This window comes from Delphinus delphis, chromosome 14 (assembly GCF_949987515.2).
Source record: "Delphinus delphis chromosome 14, mDelDel1.2, whole genome shotgun sequence".
Classification (NCBI taxonomy): Eukaryota; Metazoa; Chordata; class Mammalia; order Artiodactyla; family Delphinidae; genus Delphinus; species Delphinus delphis.
In genome coordinates this window covers 13729974-13749144 of record NC_082696.1, presented here as the reverse complement: position 1 = coordinate 13749144, position 19171 = coordinate 13729974, and the positions used below count along the sequence as shown (strand labels likewise).

The following is a 19171-nucleotide window of genomic DNA, read 5'->3' as shown; positions in this document are numbered from 1 at the left end:
AATATATCAAATACAATTTTAATCATAGAACGATTCTTTGACGGCAACTTAATAGCAATTTGGGAACGTAAGAAATGGCACTGTGACTTCAAAATGAAAAACAATTTTTATCCAATGTAATGAGAACCCATTAAAATAGGGCTTGGTGGCATAATCATTTTGGCTTACCATTAATAATACTAATAATAAATATTAGTTGCCACCGGCTATAGAGTATGTGCTCTAATGGGTTAGTCACATCATAGAATATCTAATGTAACCTCCACGAGAAGTTCTCGACTTAGTACTACCACCCCCATTTTAAGGTGAGGAAATAAAGCTAATCAAGGCTTTGTAATTTGCTGTATCAGATCTGAATACCTGTCTGACTCACGTCAGATACTCTCTGCTCTTTCTGCTAAGTGACACTGCCTCCCTTCCATGAATCTATTTCGATGACAACGGTGGCAAACCTTTTACCCATCAGTTTCACCCTCCTCTGATGCATAAGTTGATTTATAATAAACCAACTAAATAAGTGAATTAACTGCACACTCAGTAGGAGGCTGTTCTGCATACAGATCTGCTTACTAAAAATAAGACAAAGAAAAATGGTTAGTACTCCAAATATATTTCCAGAATTTTATGGTCATTTTTATGAGGTCAATTTTATGAGGATATTGCCTTTTAGTCCTAGAGGCAAGAAAAGATCTCGTAAGACACAAATGATAGATACTGGCTAGAAATGGAATGCAATTATTTATTTTTTTATATAGCTAAATAGATACAATTTAAAATTTATCTGTAAAATTTTATCTATATAATATACCTATATTAAGTATCGGGAGAGATATAAAATTTTTATTTTATCTATGGTGGATAGGGTTTTCATCTTTAGACATGTGTTTTTGTTTTGAGTTGCCAGTACTAGTCTAGAAAAAGGTTTCTTGTCCTGTCACTGAATTCCTATCATTATATGCACCTCAGTCTTATCACACACACATTAAATTAACTCCATCTCCTGAAGGGGGCTTTTCCTTACCTGACGTTTCTGTTTAAAAAGAGCACTTGACTGTGCCTCGTGCTCAAGAACTGTCATCATTTCATCGATTTTCCCAAGTGAGTCATAAAAGACCGTCATCTGCTTTTCTAATTCTTCCAACGGTAACAGCAGCTGCTGGGACTCATAAAGGAGCGGAGAGTAACAGTCTTTGACCTTTAAAATTGCAAAAACAAAAATGCCATTAAAGCCCATTAAGGACCATAGCTCTCAGGAATGTTTTCTTCAGGATAGGGTCATTTTGGGCTTACAGCGCTCCAGTGACATTCTTTAGTATTTCCTGTGTATTATTAAATTTTGATGTAAAAAAAAATACTACTGCTATACCACTGAGACAAGTAAATGCTATGGAGTTTTCTCATGAAAATTCATCTAAATCATCCATCTGGATAGCACTTGCTCATCTAAATGATGTTGGTGAGCCAGATGGCATCAAATTCCACTTCATAAACTCTGAAACCCATCTTCCCTCTGGCCTCAGAAGCTGACCTAAGACAGTCATGAATTACATTATCTAGACCAACTTGTGCCTTCCAACTTTATTTTCAAGAACTCTACTACCTGATACCTTAACCGTAGACAAACTTACAAACGTGTTGACTCATTCTTCCCAGAGAGGCCCTGTGCTTTCCTAACCTCCTCCTAGCTCCACACTTTGCTACTCTTCCCCTATCAACATCCCACTCATGACAAGCGCTCATGTCATATACAAACTTATTCACAAAGGTTCTCACGCAAGAACATGTCTCTCTAGTCTGAACTGGCCCAGCTGTCATCTGTTACTTGTCTTTTAAAAAAATGCTGTTCGTTTATACACCTGCATTGTCTTTATCTTCATGATGAGCTCCTGGAGATGAAGATCTCCATAAAGTCACATTTATGTCGGAATCCAGCCTTGTCACATTTATGTCGGAATCCAGCACCTCATACGATCCTGCAAGAACTTCCCGTCCCCCTCATTTTATTTAGAGTTTCTCCCAAAGCATTACTTTTGGAAACCAAGAAAGGAAATTAAGTACTCACTAGTAGACCCTTTGTTCTTTTCCTTACATTATAATTATTCTCATGCTCTTGGATGCACTGCCTGAAGGAGAAAATCATCTAAAGAACGCTCCTGTCCTATCGCCACAAGGCTCAGCTAAAATTACTGAACAAAATAAAGAGAATCTGCTGACATGTATAAAAATCAGTGTGCTTTAGAAGTCTTCCCTGGATACAACAGGAAACGTACCAAGATGCTACGTCTAACGCAGCAATTAAGAAAGCATGATGACTCACGTGTGTCTAAAAGAGTACTTTGCTTTCTCAGAAGTTTCCGTAAATCACTAAACCCGACCTAGGCTAAGATGTGCTAGCCCAAGACAGGGCTCTAAAGGCTGCTTGAAGGTTACAAGTTGTTGACTCCAAATTGTACCCAATCTTTATAAATAATCTTAACTTGATTGCTTGAAAGAATTTAAAATTGCCATTCTACTATATACCAGTTGGACAAAATTTTCTTATCTTTCATGGCCATGATTCTTCTTATTTTCATCTATCTCACTTATTCCTCTCTTTCATTAATTCTCCACAGCTGGTTTCATATTGGCTATTCTCTTTCTACTTTTCCTCTCCTAATTAACAGGGTTTTCTGCTATTTTTTCCTTTGTTGTCCAATTCTTCATGATGAAATTTTTCCATTCACTTATATAATCACTCTTTTCTTTTACCAGATATTAATTACAAAATCTAAGTGGACTTTGCCACAGTATCATCTTCATAAAATTCAACTTCAGATAGATAAAAAATCCCAGTGAAACTTCCAAACTCTTAAGGAAAATCCCTCAATAGAACAGAAAAGGCTTATGGCTAGTGCGTGATATTCACTGAGCTTCCTGCACAGAAGTGGCATAAATGTATCTATCTTGAATCCAAGGTAGCTCTGTGAGATGAAGAGGGAGAATTTTCACTGCATTGTGGCTGTGTAAGCGAAAAATACCATAAATAATCTTAGAGTGGACGTATGTCAAATACATCTCAATAAAAGGTATTTGGGAATTCTTTCTCATTTAAATATATGATGTCCTCCTCCCCCTTCTTCTTCCTATTCTTCTCCCCTTGCTTCCCTCTTTGTTTTATGGCTTTCAGTTGGTCCTCTGTCCTCCCAGAGGAGGTCTATCTTTCTATAAAATACAGCTACTAGTACTTCTAAATTAATAAAGGTAATGCTTGGTATCAGCTCCATAGTTTCATTTTTAAAACTCATGACAAAGTTACTAGATGAAGGATCCCGATAAGAAATAAAAACATGATCTGCTAACAAGTAAATGATTTGCACATGATGACAGAGAACGAGTAAGGTGAGCTGGAGGCAGTGTTGGTCCTGCATAGAGTGTCATGCTTTAAAATATTTTCCCACCTTGGTTAGCTGCTCTTTGAGCCCAGACATGGTTGCAAACATTTCGTTAGCTTCTTCTTGGGAGATCTCTTTGCTAATGAGGTGTGCTGTCTTTGTAATCATCTTATACTGAGCGTCCATCACAGGCACCCTCTGCTCAATATCCTACATGAATCATTGAAACAGCTACATTACCACATGATACATTGCCTCTTAATTTCAAGATCTGACAACTGGACACAAATCAGTATGCACTGAATAAAACTCTAGACCTGTCATCATCTTTTGGCGATTCCAATGACTACTTCCCTTCATTACTAATATATGATATATAGTAATATCATACAAATAAATGTTTCCTTTAAAAGTCACCATAATCCTTAAGCTAACCTAAAGATAAACTGAGGTACTCTTTACACTTTCAAAATACATGTGTTAATGTAGTATGGAAACATTATATCAGGTAAATGCATGTTAACAATTTGGGGCAATTCCTCTGATTTTAAAAATGAAACTTTTTCTTTAAAAAAAGTAATACATTGTCATTGTAGAAATTTATAAATTAGAGATAACACGTTAAAGAAAATGTAATACAGTCTTCTCACACCAGAGCCAACATCCTTACCACCACAAGGCTCTGCTAAAATTACTGAACAAAATTAGTATTTTTCCTGTGTGTGATTACACCCATTTTTTATTTTTACAAAAAAAGATGATACTATTTTTGCTTTCCTTACTTAATAGTATATTGGAAAAGCCTTTCTATGTCATTAATATTCTTCCATTACTTCATTTTTGAGAGCTGAAGGGTATTCAAAATATGTAAACAGCACAATTCATTTAGCAAATCCTTTATCACTGGAGGCATTTATGTAGAGGTGTTAACTCCAGACGTCTGCTTTTTCCTAGTACTTTATAATTTGATTGTAGAAAATAAAAAAATCTCAATTAAAATACTATTTTGAAGTCGGTCAATAAACCTCTTCAAAAAATTCAAATAAATTTTTTTATGAGAGGTGCGAATCAGGATATGTACACATGTCAAATGATGTCAAGGAGACACAGAAACAGCTTTTGCAATGGCCTAAGTAACCTCACTGATCTTTCTATTCACAATAGAATTCGTTTTTCACTTTGTGTTCTAGAAAATCAGCTCACCTCTAAGTCTTGAGTTAATAATTTGACATTAATCAAAGAGACTTCTAAGGGCTCTGAAAGTTTCCTAAGGGCTTCAGTTGCAAAGTCAGACAGGGTAGTAACATAATCTGTGTATTCTTTCTTCATTCTGTCCAACTCATCAGCTCGAGCATACTGTTAATAAAAGGGAGGGGGGCAACATCGAAAGCCATTAAGACAACACTCTGGAAGTTTGTAACTTTCCCTTCTACATACTCTCTGGAATGGTTAGGTGGTAGGAAAGACTCTAATTCCTGATTCTTATTTTAGATACACTTGAAGTTAGTCCAAATACTGTGAAAAGAAGAAAGGAACTAGCAGAGAAGCAACAAATTATGATTTGATGCATGAATCATTCCATATAAGTAGGTTCCATATGTCAACATAATCCTTAATCAAGCTTTACATTTCTGTTATGTGCCTCCATTACAAATGGGAAAGAATAAAGGACCAAATATAAACATAACGGTTCTAAACACATCTGTACTCTGCCTTAATAAGCCCATGCTATAACCATAAAAGAGTCTCTAAACGGACTGTTGATCACATTTATGACGCACCCATGTTCTAGGCATAAATAGATCTGAAAAACATACTTGCTTGACTTCCATAAACAACTCTCTCCATCGTCCATTTAGCAACAGTAACTGCTGTTTGAGATCACGGGAAACCATCTCATCACATGTTTCAATCAGAAAATTGCCAGCATCGTTCATGGCAGTGTGCTGCTGTATCCAATGAGGCAAATTTCGAAAAAAATCCTACACAAGAAACAATGCACACTACTGTAAACCATACACCAAAAGTTAATAAATGATACGAAAGTAGCCAGACTCAGGGAAATATCTTTGCTCTAAAATTTGTGCAAATTTTAAGGTGAATCCTAAATTTCTTGCAAAATGGAAATTTTTAATAAAGAAGGTCAAAAATATGAACTAGAAACGCTGAATGTCTTTTTATAAGAATATATGCAATATCTTTTGCTAAAGACAAAACAAAACATGATGACCATTTTGTTATTCCTGTTTTAGAGAGGAAAAAGCTGAATTTCTGTGAGTGTAAGGGACTTGTGCCTATAGTCTTTAGGCTAGTAAATACCAGTGCCAAAGTCATCTAAAAGGTATAATATTTTAGGGAAATACGTAGGTGTCTTAAAAATCGTTTGACCTGTTACTTTTGATTTTATTCTATTTTATTGTATTTTTTGGCTGCACCACGTGGCTTGTGGGATCTTAGTTCCCTAACCAGGGATCAAACACGTGCCCTCTCATGCCTCAGCAGTGAAAGCACAGAGTCCTAACCACTGGACCGCCAGGGAACTCCCAACTTTTGATTTTAAAATCTGAATACTGTACATGAAGATAATTAACAATCACAGAGGTAAACCCTTGAAGGAAAAAATTAAATGATCTGGGCCAAGAACACAATACAGTGACATCCTTCCTTATTTAAGGTTACACACTTGGCTACGGAACAGCTTCCGCTTGATTTCGAATTAAATGCCTATGCGCCTGTGCATACACACACATACACACCACGGTAAAAACCAAGGACACCAAAGAGAACTCAAAATCGATTTCCTAAGCCATGTGCAGGAGGACTTCCTAGATAAATCGATGAGAACAATTCTGTTTCTGGTGGGTATAGTCCCTTGGATGAAATTAACACATGACATCTACTAGGGCCCTGCCAGTCTAATCAGAAAAGCCAAAATCTGTGTGGGTTACAGTTGCTCAGCTACACAAAAATACTTAATCTATATGAAATATAGAACGGGAAAACATAAAAATTATACATCTACTGGTACAACACAGTAACAGAAGAACCAATCTTGCATGACAAGCAGTAATTCTAATATAAGTCCTATACTTCTTAATGGGAATCTGGCATTTTAATCTTTTACATACATATAAATAGTTTTTCCATGAGAAAAATACCAAGCTCCCATTCAGAAGCGTATATACAGAAATCAGTCCATTCCATGTGATCTTTTAATGTAAATGTTATTAAAGTGAAACAGTTAACTCTTGCAAAAAAACACACACTCCTGTAACCGGAGGAAAAACATCACTCCTACCGAGAATAAGACCGTTGACGGAGGGTTGATAAAAATCCCAAAAAGAATAGCCAAAGAGACAAAAATGTAGTGACCCATCTGTTGAACCAGTGTATGCCATCACACAGATTTAATACTACTTTAGCCAAAGTTGTTTTCATCTTCTCTTAAATTAGGAAATCCTCAGAGGCTGTGCACTGGACCTGCCCCTTCAAGCCCAGACCTTACTGTGTGTACAGCGCCCTCTGCTGCCTATTGGGTTTGGCCACTGCTCCATGGGTCACTGCTCTTCTGAATGCAAAAGTCAAACGCTGTTTTAACACAACTTTTATAAAGCAGCCTATCTCTTGGTCTAAAATAATTTAATAACCTGAAAATGAGGCTCTTCAGGCAAGGTCAAGATTTTTGTAACACGTTTTCAGATATATAACGCTCCCTAGACAACTTTGCTGTGAAAATCTCCTATTTCTAAATTCACCTGTGCTTGTTTCCTTTTATAAGAAGCAGTCTTACCTTTTTGGCATGTTCTGACTGATTTAGCATTTTCTCAGCATCCTCTAGCCAAGCCTGAAGACTAGCCACGGTATTGTCATATCGGTCCCAGTTGGCAATGACTTCTTCCAGCATGCTGCGCACGCTCCTGACTTCCACTGAGAGGTTCCTCCACTGGACAGTGGTTTCATTCATGAATTTCATCACATTCTCAGCCTCTTCCACTGAAACGGATAGAACAAACTATAATCGTTATTTTATATTTTAAATCCACCACACCTTTTTTCTACGGTCTATACACTGGTGTGCATTCCTAATTCTTCCTAGGATTTTAAATTCAACAGATATAACGTTAGAATTACATTCAGCTAATGTTGGGGACATGTTATACCTTACTCATAGGTATTTATAAAGATTAAAGGCAATGATATATTTAAAATTCCTGATAAATGGGATGCAATAAATGACATATATTTGTTTGCATCTTATATGCACTCAGACACATATATAGTATAATCACAAATGCTGTAGTTCATTTTCAGCAAATATGACAGATATATCTGCAAATTGAAACAGACATATTTTACAATTGTGTCTTTACACTAAAGTTTTCATAATATTCAAGTCAGTCCACTTTTTGCCTTTAACCGTTGGAATTTAAAATAGGTTTGAACATTACAATTTAGGAAAAGAATGCTTATTTTCCTCTCTCTTAGAAGATCACACACACAGACATACACACACACAGGCATATGATTATACAGGATAGGCAGTGCACAAAGTCAAGGGGACTGAATCCAGTATGTGCTTTCCAGGCCAATGGCATGGTCACACAGAGAGTCTGCAGAGAAAAAAATAATTTGATCATACTGCAACCTGTAGGCTCTAAATTCTGCTGTATTCAGTACTGCAACCAATTCTGTCTTGCGTTTTACCTGAACCATCAGCTTTGACGTACATCTCAGCTGTCTGTTTCAAGATCTGGTATGTCACTTCATACTGTTCAAAGAACTTGCTATTTTCTATAAAAGACTAGAAAAAAAGGGAATGGTTAAACGATAACCAATACTGGCTTACACAGACATGCCAAAGTCAATTTTCTTCATTATAGGTATGCGGATATGTTACCCAAATCTACCAACCTCATTCTTCGGAAAAATATCAAATTAATTCAACTGCCATAAATAACCTGATTATTTCTGAGAATATAACTTGATTCTACACTTTTAATTCTAATTCACTCCTACTTTGAGAAAATATTATATTTCTCCTCCACCCAAGGGTTTGCTTTTAGAAGAGACAGAAGTTTCTGCAGAGAACCTGGGGCTACCATTTAAAAAGCACTAAATTTGGAACAAGGTTGTAAAGTGTCCCACTGTGTTTTAGCTGTAGGGTTCTGTTGCTCTTTGAACAATAATTCTGGTGAATCATGACTCTAAGGAACTTCAGATTATAAATAACTGGCACAACGCAATGCACACTTTCTTAAAATAAAAAGTAAATACAAAAATATTTACAAGTAGAAAAACGTTAAATAATCACACATTCCATCCACGTTATCCATATGCTGTCATACTTCTATTACCTAGTATAAAAATTAAAGGTAAGCATGTCTATATCTATGTCTGTATGCAACTTACATATGTATTAGAGTTACTATAAGCAAACGGATACTATGAAATTGAGAATATACAAAAAGTCCTTAGGTGAGTTTTATTATTGTTAACTCCAGGAAATACGAAATAATTCCTATTTCAGAGATGATTCCTACTTCTGTAAAGTAGAAAATTAATGTAATTATAGATAACAACACACTACCAAAGGCTTCTTAATTTCTTTTAATAGCATAATTAGTTCCTATGATGTAAACTCAGTAAAATACTTTGTGTCACTATTATAAAATACAAAATTAGCCTTCAAAAACCAGCTGAAGTCCTGAATAGGATGTTGATGAATGCTTAATATGGAGATGCAAAATGTTTGTGTGCAGAGGCAAAACTATTCATACAGCAATTTCATAGACATCCCTAGATTTTATTGATAGAAGTTTATAGTATTTCAAGATTATATTAAAAATACATATAATACATTTCATATCGGGCTTCCCTGGTGGCGCAGTGGTTGAGAGTCCGCCTGCCGATGCAGGGGACGCGGGTTCGTGCCCCGGTCCGGGAAGATCCCACATGCCGCGGAGCGGCTGGGCCCGTGAGCCATGGCCGCTGAGCCTGCGCGTCCGGAGCCTGTGCTCCGCAACGGGAGAGGCCACAACAGTGAGAGACCCGCACACCACACACACACACACACACACACACAAAATACATTTCATATCATTTTATGTTTGCATTTACTTATATAGTAACTATTCTTCAAAGATATAATGAATAGAGAAAGCTGTGAACTACCTGGGATGGGGTTCCCTGATGAATACCTTATTCAATAACTTTAATACGCTTTATTATTTTTGCATGAGAATTGGTTAGTTCATGATTTCGCCTAATGTCCTACTCCCTTAACCTCTGCCTGCTCCGCAAGTGGGGAAAGAGTAATTTAGTAGAATTTAAATTTTGAATAATTTAACAAATAGGGAGGTCCTGGTTTGATCAAAAACGGAAGATTACACCTAATGTTCAAGACACTGTAAGAAACTGAAGAGATAAATATATTTGTCAAAGTTTAAAACAAGAGTCTCCGTTCAGTTTGGACACAAATTCCAAAAAGCTAATGGAAAAAAAGTTGTTCAAAGTGTCAAATAAATGGGAAATAGTGCCTATGCTGGACATTAAGACTTACACATGCTTTTGCTAGAGTGGTTTACAAATTCATTATAATTGAATAAGAGAAAAGTTATTTCCAGTTTCATTTTTGGTCTAGGGTAGGAGTGGGGAGAATGCTTTTAGCATATTATAAATGTCAAGATTCATTTAAGTGTTTTTGAGCTTTCCTATGAGGAAAACTAGGTAATTAATTTTTGAAGAAAGAAAATTTACTTGTTATTTTAATTTTTGTTTCATTTATTTTTGCCCTTTTTTTCTGAGTCCTGAGTAACTCCATTTAGTAACAAAATTATTTTGTCTATTAGAATCACTTTAGCAGGAGGACTGCTCAATCACCTTTTTTGCTGTGAGCTATCTAGATAAAGTCTGTCAGAAGAATGCAAAATTAAGCACAGATGTTATGTTTAAAATAACAGTGACAGGACTAGTTTATTTCTTTCAAAATACGGCTTACATTTGGATATCAAGTTCAACAAATAAGACATGTTGGTCAAGGGACTTTTAAAGTTGGTGGCACTTTAGAAAAATAAGATATCTCTCTATGCTACAAAATGCAAAGTATTGGTGGAAGGGACTAACTTTCTACTCTCAAAAGATAAATATAGATATAATAAAGAAAAAGCTCATCAATTTCTCTCAAAGGGAGGTAAACCAGACAATTTAAGATTTTAAAAATCAACTTTGAGAAGTAGTTTCATTAGAACTGCCTATTTACTTTAATAAAATCATTACAAATAATAGACCATATGTTCACATTACTTGTTGTATTCACATCGGCTACGCTCCCAAGAGCTCTTCTTTTATGTGAAAGAATGAAACGTTGTCTCATTTCTTCCATTGTAAAATTGGAGCATGTGTTAACTAACACGGTTATGTCACGAACAATTCAAACCAATCATCTTCTGATTTACATTACAGTATGTAATCTCTCACCAGGATCACGTGGCCTAATTTAATCAACAAGCATTTGTGAAGTATCTTCCAAGAATTCCTTGAGCACTCAGGGGTTACGTACCTTAGGTAGCCCCTATGTAGTTCTCTAATTCCCTAACTCTTGTAAAAAGTATCTTTTTTTTGCAGATGACTAAAATTGAATTGAGAATTCAGACTAAGGAAGAGATAATTATGGAACCCTTACATCCCCAATATTACTTTGCTTATTGATGTAGCAGCATACGGCTCATTACAATCATTTCTTTTAGAAACCAAGGGAAGGATTATATTTAAGAAACTGATTTTATGATTTTATTTGAAAGTCTTCATGCACCTTGAAATAGTCTGTTCTAAAGAGAATGATTTTCCCAAAAACTTCGAAAGAATGAGAGAAGCTCTGTGGGGTATGAGACAGAAGGAAAACAATAATGAGTCAGTCTTTTTTCCTTAAAAAATCCCTAATATTCTATTACTATTATTGTTGTTGCGGTTATTAAAACTTTGGGAAAGATTAAGTTATTTATAAGGTCACATGGGTAGCGAGTAGTTGAGCCATGATTCAACACATTTCTATGTGACTGGTGTCCAGGCTTCAATAATCTCTCCCACCTCACCCCACCCTGCCCTAATAACATGCCGCCCATAACAGACATGATAGTAACTAGCAGGTTGCAGTATGGAAGTGTAAAATACAGTCAATTACGGACCAGCATTAAATGGAACTGATACTTATGTGAACTATATTCTTTAGTTCACTGAGCTGCAAGAGATCACTTTAATTATTTGGTCTTTTCGGTTTAAAAAACAAAAAACAAAAAAACCTTTTCTTCCCAGCCAATTTTGTTAGAGAGTAAAGTTCAGTACTTAAGCACAAAGGTTTCTGATTCGGAAAGATGTGGATTCAAATCCAGATTCCACTTCTTACTAACTCTGCCACCTGGAGCATGTGACTTGAGCGTTCAAAGGCTCGATTTCCTCAGTGAAACAATGTGAAAATGCCCAGCCCACAGGGTCATCACTGAGAAGGAAGATGACACACGTAAAACACTTGGCACATAGAAAATATCAATATCCTACAATTATTAAAACTATTAAACTACAAATACCTTAAACCCCTTTTTGAAATAGAAGCTTAAGCGATAAATATGTATTTTTTATCAGGTGATAAAATATTAGGAAATATTTATTAAAACCCGATATATTTGTAGAGTTATTAGCAATTTTACAAATAATTTTGAGAGTTACGTTACCTAGCAGTTTCAAATTAGCAGCTCAGTGAATGTCTATGAAGTAGGCAGAAAGTACTGATTTTTTTTATTCATTAGTAATAATTCTTTACTTACATATGCTTTAGTTGAGAAGTTCAAAGAGAATTATTAACATCTTTGTGTTGGAACATTAACCTGGTAGAACAGTCCCATTAGGTATTTCAACCTAATTGGCTCTCCTTAAATAGCGAGAACAAAGACGCATCCTGAATAATTACCTCTGAGCTCAGAGTATATCATTTGACATGATTAAACCCAAAAATATAAATGCATATCTGTATTTAATATTTTTGGGACTAATGCAATTGCTTAAACTTAAAAAAAAAATCAGATTTCTCATTATTTTCCAAAATCATTCAAAATGAATAAGGGAACATAGTGTCACAGATTTCACATTTTTGGACAAATGTTTCCTAGAAAATTGTAGTAAATCTAAAGAAAGATTTTATTGTTAACCCGTTAAACTTTTTTTTTTCAAATTCATGTTGTTTATTTAGCGCTTAGAAAATAAAATTAAAATGTAGCAAAATATATTATGGTTCTAGGATGTAAAGATATGGTTTCAATAAATATTCAGTCATGCCAGTTACAGAGCCACTGAGAGCAGTCAGGTTAGAAATGGGCTTATATTTTAAATTCATCAATTTATCATTTAGAACTTGTGATTCAATATAAATGGAACAGTTACAGGACTGAGATGCCCTATTAACATTAATTTTGTGAGCAAATTTGTATTGCTAATAAATTGGGGGGGCATGTTTAACTAAGAGAAATAAACTGCCTTTAATAATTATAATTCTCTGATTATATGTAAATGGAAACTGCTAGTTACAGAATAACCTACTTTCCTCCTTAATGCAGGTCTACTACTCTATGTAAATATAGGATTATCTATGCTGGTAGCCCAAAATACGAGAAACTCTTCAAAAATTAAGTTGGTACAGAGATTCGCAGACGAAATTTTACTTTTCCTGGGTGCACACAGGAAGCAGTGAAGCTCACAGAATGACTGTAAAAACGGCATGCTTGACCTAATCTAAAAAAAAAAAAAAAGATAGTCCCCACATGAACAATTGAGGATTGTTCTAAACTACCCATGATTGGATTTTAGAAACATGAAGATAATCTTTAAGTATTTTAATTCCGGTTCAGTAGTGAGTTCACAGTCAGTTGTATGCAATGCAAAAACTTGCTTTTTTAAAGCAATAAAGCCAATCACAATGGTTCAATATGATTACTGCAGCAAAACCTTTCATATCTCCAAAGAATATAGGTATATATTTCAGATTGTTGTGAAAAGCTCACAAACTTCCATCAAACCCATTTAACACACTGGTACCTTAATGTTTAAATTCAAGATAAAAGTAACAAGTGTCCAATAAACTAGAAGGTATCAGATACTAAAGCCAGGTGTCCTCTGACCTCTCTGTCAGCGCCAGGGAGACTTACCATGTAGTTCTGCAGAAGCAGCTCCACTGAGCCTCTCCTCCCATACTTGATGATCCAAGACTTCAGCTTTGACTCTGCAAGAACCAGCAGTGAGAGCAGACGGTACTTTAATTCTAGAAATTCCATTTTCATTAAGTGTAGCTCTGATGTGGAGGAAACAAAATGAAACCTAGAAACAAAACACAGGGAATTTACAGAATGTAACTAATAGTAACAGAACGGGGCTTACTTAACCTGTTACATGTGAGTATTAAATAAAATGCAGGCACAAGGTCTTCTAAACTCTGGCTGCTCAATCACTCAGGAGATCTGGTTCTGTTTCTAGCTCTGGGTTTAAAGGCAAATCACAATTGATGGAAGTCTTTGATTTAGTTCTTTCCCCTGCCAAGATAGCTCTCAACTGTTTCTTTTATAAGCTGTTTTTGCAATATTACATAATGTTCCTCACAGTACTGAATAAAAATACAGCCTCTGAAGAAACCATTTCTGTCATTTCCAGGCTGTGGGTACATGCAGGTTTACTCTTTTCAACTAATAATATACTACAATATTGGCATTCTTAACATACGTTATGGGAACCCAATTTTTATGTACCAAATGGAAGCACCTCTGTAAAAAAAAAAAAAAAAAGTCAATTCATTGAAAGAAAAGAAATGGGGAAGAAAAGCATCCACCGAGCCTTTTAAAGACACTTCATTTAAAACCGGACGTTCTCTTACCTCTCAGCCATGTCCTCTAATTGATCAGGTGGTACTGGGATCCCGTTAACAGACCTGGTTCGGTAGATTTCATGGAATGCTCTTTTGTGGGCATCTGTGTTTTGAAGCAGATCCTAAGATACAATTAAAAAAAAAAAAAAGAGGAAACATGTTCACAGGAGGCTAAGAAGCATAATCGTCAGCTTGCACGGATGAGGCAGTGCATTCAACAATTTGATCGTGCTCCCATAGCCACACGTGGCTTGGTGCCGGTCACAGGCTTTTCCCTTGTACAGGAACCTGGGTGCTTGTCCATAAGGCCCCGTGCTAGAGCCGTAGCTAATAATTATGGCATCTTTTAAACACACATGACACTTGCACAGCAATGTATTCAGACATTTTAAAGGCACATGGTCCAAAGGGAAATGTAGTCAGTGCTAAAAACAGTGATTGTTAGTGTTTTTCTCTTTCCCTGATTTTGAATCTACTGATTTTTCAAAGCTTAAAACTAAGCACAACTAGTTTAACCCTTTAATGGTCAAAATAAAAATGTTAAGTTCTCTACGGTTATTCTATTTTGAGTGCATGCAGGGTACCATAAAGTGATGTTTGCTTGCCATCTTAAAGTAAGTCAATTACATTACAACATATTATGAAAATACCCTTGTGGTTAGGAGATTTCAATCAAGCACAGGGAATGTCCCACAGATAGCACGGTGGGAAGAGTAAATGTGATGTTTTATAAAGATTCTTTCCAGATTGTATAGAACTCCACAAATTTTAATAATTTATTTAGATTGGTTTTCTGGGTTTTTCACTGTCAAAGACATTTATATAAAGACTTACATGTACTTCACAATTCCTAACCAATTTCTCACATAGAAGTAAAGAAAGAGAAAGGTGAAGGTAGATTCATGCCATATTTTCTAGAGTTTAGGTTGTTTCTCAGTAGCAGAGTAAATAGCCAACAGTTTGTCACTCACTGAAAAATAAGATATATTAGCCCACCAGAATGATACATTAAAACTAACAGTTTCTCTCACACTAAGATTTAGTAGATTAACTGGAGAAAACAGAAGCAAAAACCAGCCTAAATCGTAAGAGATACACTTGATGGAAGGGTACACATGAAGGCTTTCATACATAAAGACGTAAAAGTCATATGTGTTTGTTCACATGAGTGAAATCAATTTTCTTTTAATTCGGGGACATTAGTTTTTACATTGTAGAAAAAAATCCAGGACCAAACTATTTCTATCCTGATATATATTTGCTATTACCACCTTCTGACCTGCTTTGAGTCTGTAGGTAACCACACAGATATTCACAAGTCCCCTGCTCCCAGAGGGAGGGTACTACAGGCATCTCAGAGCTGATTACAGAGGCCAGAGGACTGTCCTAGAGCAGCTACTGCCTGTGCGTATTTGAGTCACTCTCTACCCCCTCCTTAACATCCAGACACATTTCTGTGGCTTTTATCTTGACCGAAACTCCCCCAAATGACTACAGGGCAAACTGAGAGCCACCACCACTCCCAGCTCTGATTTCTTACGTGTGACAGTATGTTAATGTATGGGTGGGGGTCTGTGACTATACTGGAATACCCAAATGTCCAGGTGCCTCCCAAGAAGCTTTCCCTATTGTAGTTTTCCGTATCTAGTTAATCAAAAAAATCTTGACAAGAGATCCAAACCAACAAAAACATTTTCACACATATGACAAAAGAACTACAACTGGCGTGATGTCACTGGGTCCTCTGAAAGGCTGTCTCACTACAAAATAGCTGGATGCTGAGCACAGTAAATGACTTTAATTCACTGGTGGGCTCACAGGAAGTAAGTGAAACCTTTTAGGGCTCCCACTCTCGGTAAAACATGACCCAAAACTGGATCATGGTCCTGTGAGCAAAAACAGATTGAAAAAGCTGATTGTCCCGGGCAAACATCTAAACCACTGTGGCAGGAGATGGAGTCTTGGAACTTGAATAAGGTGAGAAACACTGAAACTGAGACCCCCTACATTTAGCCAGAACCCTCAAAGAGGGCTGATGTGGGCCTGGTAGACAGCAAATGAAAAAGAAGGAAAGCAAAGGTCACCAAACACAGGAGACAAGCTACCATGAGTGAGAATCAGCAGAAACAACGCATTCACGGTGTTAGAAAAATGTAAGTAATTTAATACTTGACAACAACAGTTTGCAGGTTAGAAGAGTAGGACCTGGTTAACGTGTTCTTAATTCCTTATATTGATTAAGAGGAGGTTAAGACATTGATTAACTTTCAATTTCGTTAAGTATCTATATGGTATGATTTCAAGGACAATCACACTACACAACTAGAGTTTATAACTTCAAACCAGATTGAGGGAAAACATGGAATAAGAAAAACGAGCAAGTGAATAAACAAACAAAAACCCCTCAATCAACTTATAAATAAGAAGAATGTAGAAAAAAGAAAAAAGAAAAAGTAGGGCAAATAGAGTCAAATGGTAGAAACAAATTCAAGTATATTAATAATTATAAATAAATCTGAATGGAATATATATTTACTCATCAATAGGCAGAGATTGTCAGATCAGACAAATCTAACAGAACATTTGCTTTTTAAAAGAGATAGTCCTAAACATTAAGAACAAGGATAGGTTGAAATTAATGGAATGGAAAACAACATGCCAGGCAAATACTAACGAAAGAAGGCTGGTATGAGTGCATCCGTACCAGGCAAAATAGATTCCTGAACAGAAGTCATTACAAGTCAGTAATTGCTTAGCGATGAAACTTTCAATTTACTAGAAAACACATTAATTCTGAACTTGAACATATGTAGTAAGCGTCAAAATATATAAAGCCAAAGCTCATAGAAACACGGGGAGAAACTGAGAAATCCACACGGCTGTGGGAGTTATCAACATACCTCTCCCAGTGACTGAGAGAAAGCAAAGGGAGCCATTGGAACAGCAGACTGGGGGTGAGGGAGCACAGAGGAGGGAAAGGGCTGCTGATCTGTGGGCCTCATGGGCCTTTCAAAGAATTTTTTGGTGTTTCTTTTGAGTAGATGGAAGCCAGTGGGGAGTTTTGAACAGAGGGGTAAAATGAACTGAACTGCATATTAAAAGGATCACGATGGCCATTCTACTGAAAATACTCTCTCCTTGATACACTACTTCCCTTGGCTTTTAAGAAAACACAGTAGCTGGATCCCCTCCTACCTCGCTGATGGCTTTTTCTCATGCTGGTTTATTATTTTTTTTTTTTTTTTGCTGGTTCATCTTCTACTCTCTGATCTGTTAATACTGGATTCCCTCAGGGCTCACTTCCTGATGCTTTCTCTGTCTACACGTGCTTCTTTAATTTCAGTCTCAGAGCTTTAAACATCCCTTTATATATTCAGAGTCATCCTCAATGACTCTAAATATTTATCCCCCCTCCTGCCTCTTAGCTCCTACTGCCCACCCCACACATCCACTTGGATGTGAAAAAGTCTCATGCTTACCTTGCCCCGACTGACCTCCATCTTTCTTCCCAAACCTGTTTCATTGTCTCTCCATCTCAACTGATGGAAACTCCATTTTCCCAATTGCTTGGTTGAAAACTCACAGTGTCATTTATGACTCCCCTTCCTTCACAATCAATATCTAACGCTAAAAATTCTCTTTGCTCTGCCCTCAAAATATACTCAGAATCTGACCACTTCTCAACATCTCTACAGCTACGACCTTTGCTCAAGCCACTCTACCTGGATCATTGAACCTGGTTCTCTGGCTCCTACCCTCTCTCACCAATCCAGCCTTATCCTCACACAGCAGCCAGACTGATGCTGTTCAAAGACTGCTACTGCCATTCCTCTGGTAAGCAAGTAGATGGAAAAAGATTATTAGGATACAGCAGAGAAAATTAACAATGTCAAAAGTGCAATTAAGGAAAGTGAGAAGGTGCAAAGAAACAATACTGGGGACAAATGGAGGCTTAACTGTAGGTACAGAAAAGATTACAAGAAAATATATAGAAGAGCATTTTGAATAATTTTGTGACAATAATTTTGAAAATGTGGTCAAATGAACAAATTCTCAGAAAGTATGATTAGCATGATTGACCTGATTAAAATTTTGAAAGCCTGAATATTTCTAAAATCATTTTTAGAGGCTGGGGACACAAGAGTGAAAAACAAACAATAATTCCTTGGCCTTATGGAGGTGACATTACCGTGTAGGAAATCAAGCAATAAATAAGATAAATAATTAAATTAGCAGTTGAGGTGAAGATAAATGCTAAAGAGAAAAATTGAATAGGCAAGGGGAAAGGGAAGTTGTACTTTCAAAGGGGTGGTCAAGAAAGGATTGACTAAAAGCTGACCTTTCAATAAAGGTCCAAAGGAGATGAGGAAGAATGTATTGGGAATATCACTGGAGAATGTTTCAGGCCAAGGGACAAGAATATTCCAGAATGATGGCAACGGCAAAGGCCTTCAGGTGGGAATGTGCTTGCATGTTTGAGATTATCTTTTCAATGAGGTTTCACTGACCTCCCTACTTAAAATTGCAACACCACCTAATACTCCCTGTCCTTTTACCTTCTAATATAAAATTTATTTATTTATTATGTTTATTATTTCTTAACTGCCTCCTCCTATGAGAAGGCAAGTTACATTAGGGTAGGGATTTTGTCTATTTTGCTTATGGGTGTATCACAAATGCCTGTAATGCCACTTTGCACATAGAAAGAGCTCAGTAAATATTTGTTGAAAGAGAAGGAAAGACCCTTTTAGGACCATTTGGTCCTGTCCAAAATGACCATAAAACATCTGGCTCATGCCAAAAGGTCCTTGATAATTGGTCATGTTTGGCCCTGTCCGCAATGTCCACGGAGATATTTGGTCTATAGCAAAAGGTTCTTGATATTGGCCCTGTCCAA

The 19171-nt window shown here is 36.4% G+C and overlaps 1 protein-coding gene across 15 annotated transcripts in view; it reads right to left on the bottom strand.

The window, feature by feature from the left end:
- The window catches only part of SYNE1 (spectrin repeat containing nuclear envelope protein 1), a 464275-nt gene that overhangs the window by 301299 nt on the left and 143805 nt on the right, over positions 1 to 19171 (bottom strand). For all 15 annotated transcript variants that reach the window (XM_060029753.1, XM_060029751.1, XM_060029760.1 and 12 more), the window contains 8 exons: positions 14284 to 14396; positions 13565 to 13733; positions 8076 to 8172; positions 7162 to 7364; positions 5189 to 5353; positions 4575 to 4727; positions 3438 to 3581; positions 1022 to 1195 (listed from right to left, as the gene is read on the bottom strand). In XM_060029753.1, coding sequence (XP_059885736.1) covers positions 1022 to 1195; positions 3438 to 3581; positions 4575 to 4727; positions 5189 to 5353; positions 7162 to 7364; positions 8076 to 8172; positions 13565 to 13733; positions 14284 to 14396 — 1218 coding nt within the window. The remainder of the gene's footprint in view (positions 1 to 1021; positions 1196 to 3437; positions 3582 to 4574; positions 4728 to 5188; positions 5354 to 7161; positions 7365 to 8075; positions 8173 to 13564; positions 13734 to 14283; positions 14397 to 19171) is intronic.